The following is a 7,189-nucleotide window of genomic DNA, read 5'->3' as shown; positions in this document are numbered from 1 at the left end:
GAAGTAGCGTCACATTCAGCTATAACTTGCTTTTAAATGAATTATAAAATTGTTTAATTATGGTTTATACATGCTAGTTTCCATGACAGAGTTTCAGATAAATCTTTTCATTACTACTGGAGCTGCCATTTTGCTAAGTTTCAAATGATTATTAAAGCAAGCACAAATGCAAGTACTCATCCGTATTTGCTTACTCATTTTCATTCACTCCTTCAAGTGGACTATAAAAGTGGAGGGAACAGTGAAATGGTACAGACAACTATTTTGAACACACCCAGCTACGGTCTATTTTCATTCTCGTAACTTCCTTCTCTCATGAGTTTACGGGTTGCTTGTGTGTTTGGACAAACAACATTCCCAAAGGGGTGTCACTGCCGCGAAAGAAAACAACAAGACAAAGAGTGTGAAACTTTGCTGGATTGTAACTGACTCCGTCACATTCAAGGTGAGTTTACTCTTTCTCATGCGATCTGTAAATGAATTGTAAATGTAGATAAAGAATAATAATTGTGCCATGGTGAATTCAGGTAAAAGGTGTTGATTTTTATCTTGGCAATCTAATTTCAGCAAACTGGAAAGAAACTTTCAGTCTGTTTACATGTATAAACATGCATTGTGAAATAACATGAAGATTTGTATTAACAAAGGTTTTCACTACGGACAGAGTAAAGTTAGTTAAGTCTCTGTTAAACTGCCTCTTTAACACCAGGACAGGTAGGAGACGTGCAGCAAGGCAAAGGGTAGAGGCTCGATATGTTTTATTAAATGAATAAGGCAAAACAAAAGTTACAAGCAACAGCGACTGACCAAGTACAAGGGAAAACACATTATACACAAGAGCTAATGAATAGGACCAAGAACCAGGAAATAAACCAACTCAGGAATAGACAGATAGTGTTGCTATCTATTAGTTAAAACATTAGAGATTTAATTATTTTGTTATTATAGATTAAATAGCTTAATTTGTTTTTAGTTATGAATGAATGCTATTCATTCATGATTTACAGAAAGCTAAATTGTAATTTGCTGGTTTAGTTTGGTATGGAAGCTTGTTTCCACCACAGAAAAAAAAACACAATTTTATCTTGTTTACATCTCGCATTTCTGACTTTTTTTTCTCATCCCAAGGCGTCATATACTGACGCTTTTGCCAAAGCGTCTATGTCCAGCGCACATGGCACCCTTTAGCGTCAATATGAGACGCAGATATATGGCGCCTCCTAGTGGTCTAACCCTAACACTACCCCAGACCAAAACCTACCCATAACCGAAGCGTGTTATATTGACGCTAAAGGGTGCCATGTGCGTCGGATGTAGACGCTTTGGCAAAAGTGTCAGTATGACGCCTTGGGATGAGAATGCGTTGGAATTGTTATATAAAGTCGTAATTGTGAGTTATAAAGTCAGAATTGTGAGATATAAACTCGCAATTGGGAAAAAATTAACTTGCTGACTTTTTTTCTCAGAATTGCATGTTTATATCTCACAATTCTGACTTAATTACACGCAATTGGGAGATATAAAGTCAGAATTGCATGTTAAAGGTACAATTTGTACGAATTTTGTAATAAAATATCCAAACATCACTTGCACAGTGTGATATATTTCCTGCAGTTGTGTACTTAAAATATCCCAAAAGTCTCCAAAGATTTTTATTTTTCAGAGAAATTCCTATTTTAAATAAGTGGCCGTCCCGGAAAAAAATGACGCCTGTCAATGACGCAATATCCGCGCAATCCTCGGTTTCCGTTCATACTGCCATAGCCATGACGTAACCATGGCGACAGACGTGGACAACTGCGTAGTGCGTAACGTTTAGCGGCACGCAGTTCTTGTTTCTTTCAAACATAGACCATGGCAAGCAGACTTTGGGACAAACAAGGAGAACTAAAATGAGGATCAATATCAGCGTAGCGTCAATAAAAGTCAGTCTTTTTTCCTTAGAACTGGACTTTATAACACGCAATTGCGAGTTTATATCACAATTCTGACTTTATAACATGCATTTGTGAGTTTAAATCTCGCAATTCTCACTTTATAACATGACATTGCGACTTTATATCACGCAATTTGACTTTATATCTCGCAATTGTGAGATAAAAAGTCGCAATTATCTTTTAAAATGTTTTATTCTGTGGCGAATGAAGAAACAAGCTTGCATAGGTAACTGTTTAGATGTCTCCACCAATGTTAAAATTAAAACTGCACCCTTGCCTGTAATGAGATGTTTATTAAAATACTTACTTTGGCTGTCCTCAAAATGAAAAGCAGTAAACACAAGAGGACTGGCCATTATCACCTGTTGGAAGGTTAAACTCCCTCTTGTCTATCTACTCAGATTTGCAGGATGTCTCTGACTATGTCTCAGGGCGAGGGGGTGACCGTGATCACCATCAACTCAAACCCCAACAGCAAATGGCCGATACTGTGTCAGATCCTGGGCACTCTGTGTTACAGTCCAGTGTGTTCCGTGTCACAGTATGCGAAATCAAAGATGATTGGCATCTATATGGCGCTTGGGGTGAGATAAGACGCTGAAACAGACATTACAACTAAAGGCTGAAATACCCTACATGACTTTAGGCCAGATCTTTACCTCGATTTTCAGCATTTGGAGTTGACAGATTTTGCATAAAATCGTGTGTGATGGTGAACAGATTTTGTTAGCTTCAAGTCAGTGACCAAAGTCGCTTTAAGGCAAGTCCTCTCTTCAGATTTTAAAAGTCGTGCAGTGTATTCCAGCCTTGACTATTTATCATATGATGATTAAAGGGATAGTTCACTTTGAAATTAGTTTTTGGTATGTTTTAGCTGACCTCAAGGACATCCAAGATGTAGGTGTCTTTGTTTCCGCAGTAGTTTCAATTTTGATATTTTTAGGTCAAACCGTTCTTGTCTGTCAGTCATATAATGCAGGTCTATGGTCACCACCTCAAAGAGCATGCACAGAGAAGTCCAAATTAAACATGATTTAAAGTGAACTATCCCTTTAACTGATTGAAATATTTGAATAAAATAAAAGTAAAGTAAATGGTATTTTTAAACATGACGAACATAGATTCTATATTTCAACACTGAAATACAAGTAATTACACTGTATAACATTTTTCACACACTTTATGGACTTAATATTATGTTAAAAATATGTGTTTTTCTGCTGACTTAGTTAAAAATGGTTTTCAGTCATTGGTAAAACTCATACTTGTTGAGCTTCAATGATAATTTAAAGAAAAGTTATAAATGTTGGATTTGAGGCAAGAACTAGACTTTGAAACAATGCAATGAAGGTGATGTAATGTGATTATTGGACAATGCAATGCAAAACATGTAATGATGTACATTTTGAGATTCATCACAATACAAACTGGTGTATAAATTGTTCTTTCATCCCATAGATTGTGCAGATTATAGTAGGAATCCTCAATATTGTGACCGGGATTTTATTTTTAAGATTTGGAATACACGATTACATTATGTGGTCTGATGCTCCTCTTTGGTTTGGTGGTGTGGTAAGAATTATTCCTCATTCTGCTTATTATTGTGTTTCTAAATCGTTAAATAAGCTAGTCCCTTCACAAAGTTAATCCGAATTAATAATCAGGGTGTTGTTAACATAAAATTCACATTTTGATGATTTTCAGAATGATGGGAAGCTGGCTGATTTTCAATACTCTAATTAATCTTGTCTGAACTTTCGATAAGACAAATTTGAAGAATTGCTTTGCTTTTTATTTTAGTTCATTGTAATTGGATTCCTGTCTATTGTTGCAGCTCAGATTCCCAGTTATTTTCTGGTAGGTCTTTAACAGTCACATATAGTACTCTATATTCAGACATCTCTGATTTGGAGAGGGTTTTTTTAAGATGTGATTTGTGTATTACAGTGTCTCGTCGCTGTGGTGCTGAACAAAGTCAGTGCTGTTCTGGCTATGGTAGGCCTAGCATTGTATTCATGGGACTTGATGAGCTTTCAGAGAGCTGTAGTTCAGCAATATGAGCATATGAATGAGGTTGAGGTAATTATACTTTATTTTATTATCCTTAAGGTTTTTATAATTGATTTGCTTTTTTCAGTTACAATTTCAAGTCACGCAAAGACTCTCAAGTTATAATCAACGCTCTCTCACGACCAATTCGTACGAATTCGTACGAGTGATTAAAATGTGGCTAATTCGTACTAATTCATACGACCTCACTCGTACGAATTTGTACGATTTGTCTAAACCCACGTGATGGGTAGGTTTAGGGGCGGGGTCAGGGGTAGGTCATTCATGCGAATTTGGTAACTCGTAAAATATGTACGAATTAGCAAAAATCGTACGAATTTGTACGAGTGAGGTCATATGAATTAGTACGAATTAGCCACCTCGTAAAATTCGTACGAATTGCCGTGAGATCGGGCTGGTTATAATAGTTTAGATCAAATTCGCTTTCAGCAAGTCATTTCACTCGGCGGCCATCTTTGAAACACCACTCGGGCAGCTATTTCAGTCGTGCCAGTACAGCTCCTATCTGTTTGATTGGGAAAACATCAATTCCCCAAAGCTGTTCACCGAGCTTACGAGTACATTTCATATTTGAAATCACCAATGAAATCTCATAATGCTCAAATCATGACGAAAAATTGCATTTTTCAGGCTGAACCAGCCAATGCGCGTGTGCAGTCATAAGCGTGCGTCCCAGAACACTGATTCAACCCTATCTCACTGCAATTCGTACATATTTTACAAGGTGGCTAATTCGTATACTCACTGGTAAGATTTTTGCTAAATAGTACTTATTTTTAGTCTGGGAAAACCCAGACAACTTCCGGCAAATTTAGATTTGCTCAGAAAGTTAGTCTGGCAAAGAGTTCATTCAAGCCCATTTCCAATCCGCCGAAATCGAGGCACCAATCAGAAACGTTGGGGCGGGCTTTACACGATGACGACAGCGCTGGGATTTTGAAGCAGATTTTGTAGCCTACATTACAAAGATGGATGCCGCCGTCGAACATCACTCGTTCCAATCAGCTATCGCGTCTGTTTTAAGCGATTTGAACGTTTCCTTTTTGTTAAAAACCGAGCAAAGAACAACACTCGGAGATGTTTCTCCGCCGCTCTGCATACGTCATCTCCTTCATCGCTCTGATTGGGTTTAGGTCTATCCGCGACGTCCGTTGGTGACGCCCCTCTGGAAATGATTTGTCTATGACGCTTTGCCAGACCATAACTCAGTTACAACTGAGAATGGTCTGGTTTTAACCAGGCTAACATATTTTATGAGTTGCCCAATTCGTATGAATTCATACGAATGACCTACCCCTGACCCCGCCCCTAAACCTATACCCATGGGGTTTAGACAAATCATGCGAATTCATACGAATTAGCCACCTCTTACTCATTTGTACCAATTGGTCATGAGATAGTGTTGAACTGTTTCTAAAGCAGCCGGAGCTTCAGTGACGCAATGACTTTACCAATTACTGATTGGCTCTTTTATTTAGAAGGCGGGACTTATTCCGCCATTTTGCGCGTCGCACTTTCTCTCATTTATAGTAGTATTAGTGCACCGTCTTTGTATATATAAAGTCTTTGTTTAGCTATATATGAATGTGGCCCACAAATCAATTAATTGGCAAGAGGATGCTAAGGGATCTGTGGAAAATATGAGAGAGACAGAGAAAACTAAAAATATTTTACAAATTGTATTTTTAGGGCTGTCAAAGTTAACATGATTGAGCTATTCATTAAAAGTACTTTTAATTAATGTAATTAATTAATGTAATTAATTCTTTTTCTGGTTTGGCAAGAGGATGCTAAGGGATCTGTGGAAAATATGAGAGAGACAGAGAAAACAAAAAATATTTGACAAATTGTATTTTTAGGGCTGTCAAAGTTAACATGATTGAGCTATTCATTAAAAGTACTTTTAATTAATGTTTATCATTATAATAAACCAATACTTTTTAACACATTTTCCAAATGTTATATTATTACTGATACATTTGCATTTCTTAATTGTTTGTGATTATTTTATTGATAGCCCTATTTTTTAACAGTATAGGAAAAAAAACATGCATCTTTCTATGGGAAAATGCAGAAAAGTTATGAAATTAAAATGCTAAGTGATCATTTCACTTTCCTTGAAACAAACATAAGCATCATTTTTTTCTCTCTTTTATACATCTAACGTTAGTCTAGATAAAGAGAGAAACACTATCCCTTAATACACATGTTATATCTCCCAGATTTCTAAGTTGCTTTGGCTTCAGTCGTGACAAGTAATTTGCTCTTTCCCAACTCTAGATCCGTGAAGGGCTGGATGTCACTATGATGATCTTTTCAGGCCTTCAGCTCAGTGTGACCCTCAGTTTCTCTGTCTTGACTTTGAAAGAACTGTTTGAAATGGGTGTGAGTGCAAAGGTGCGGTATTATCACTACAATTAAAACAGACCAACTGCAGTGTTCATGGTGACTTCAGAAAGCTGTTCAGTGTATTCATCTTTCTTTCTTTTTTTCAGTCTGGGGAGGACCTTCACTTTTACAAGCCACTCAAAGAAGATCTCACTGTCAGTCATGTATTTTAGAAAAGCAACATAGAAAATCAAATGTACATTGTAGCGTTGTTATATACATGTACAATTTTTCTCTCTTATGGAATAGCAAAAATCTCTTTCTCTTTCTCTTTCCAAAGACATTGGAGCTGTTTTTTGTTTGTTTTTTATCTATGACTAGAAAATCCCCCTGTAATTTTGTTGCATTTATAAAGTTTAAAACCTTTACATGTTCAGTTTACTTAAAATCTCTGCCTTCATGCCTCATAACTGACCTTGGACAAAGCTTATTTCAAAAGTCTTCTCAACACCAGACCTTGAACATTCTGGGTATTGCATGGTTTCACGGAGAAACCATTTACCTCAAGTTTGAACAAACAACCCAGACATCAACATAGTGCCGACACAGATCCGGGCCAGATGTGGGCCGGATCTGGGCCGACACTATACTGTTGTCTGGGAACAATCATATCGGCTGGCATAAATGGCAATAAAACAAACCAATGATGTGGAACATGTTTACTAGTATCATCCATGCATTTTCTGAAATCAGAGCTGAGCAAATAAACACTGAGTACTTATTCTGCACTGAGACTTTCAATCATTCCCAAAGGATTTTGAATGTGCCCGGTTGGCACACAGCATGTTTGAGAG

The 7,189-nt window shown here is 37.1% G+C and overlaps 1 protein-coding gene across 2 annotated transcripts; it reads left to right on the top strand.

Moving 5' to 3' along the window:
* The first annotated feature begins 296 nt into the window (after positions 1 to 296).
* On the top strand, positions 297 to 6,653 carry tmem176l.3b (transmembrane protein 176l.3b). Of its 2 annotated transcripts, none has more exons than XM_056265738.1 (7): positions 297 to 445; positions 2,339 to 2,521; positions 3,396 to 3,509; positions 3,738 to 3,794; positions 3,885 to 4,016; positions 6,288 to 6,392; positions 6,503 to 6,653. In XM_056265738.1, the coding sequence occupies exons 2-7, from the start codon at positions 2,348 to 2,350 to the stop codon at positions 6,566 to 6,568; spliced, it is 648 nt and encodes a 215-aa protein (XP_056121713.1). In that variant the 5' UTR covers positions 297 to 445; positions 2,339 to 2,347; the 3' UTR covers positions 6,569 to 6,653. The 2 variants fall into 2 exon arrangements, with proteins under 2 accessions (XP_056121713.1, XP_056121712.1); XM_056265737.1 differs by having other exon boundaries at positions 6,288 to 6,404.
* Positions 6,654 to 7,189: the final 536 nt, after the last annotated feature.

The sequence above is a fragment of the Rhinichthys klamathensis genome, unplaced genomic scaffold, assembly GCF_029890125.1.
Source record: "Rhinichthys klamathensis goyatoka isolate OS25496 unplaced genomic scaffold, OSU_Roscu_1.1 h1tg000240l_1, whole genome shotgun sequence".
Lineage (NCBI taxonomy): Eukaryota > Metazoa > Chordata > Actinopteri > Cypriniformes > Leuciscidae > Rhinichthys > Rhinichthys klamathensis.
This window is presented reverse-complemented; position numbering and strand designations above follow the sequence as displayed.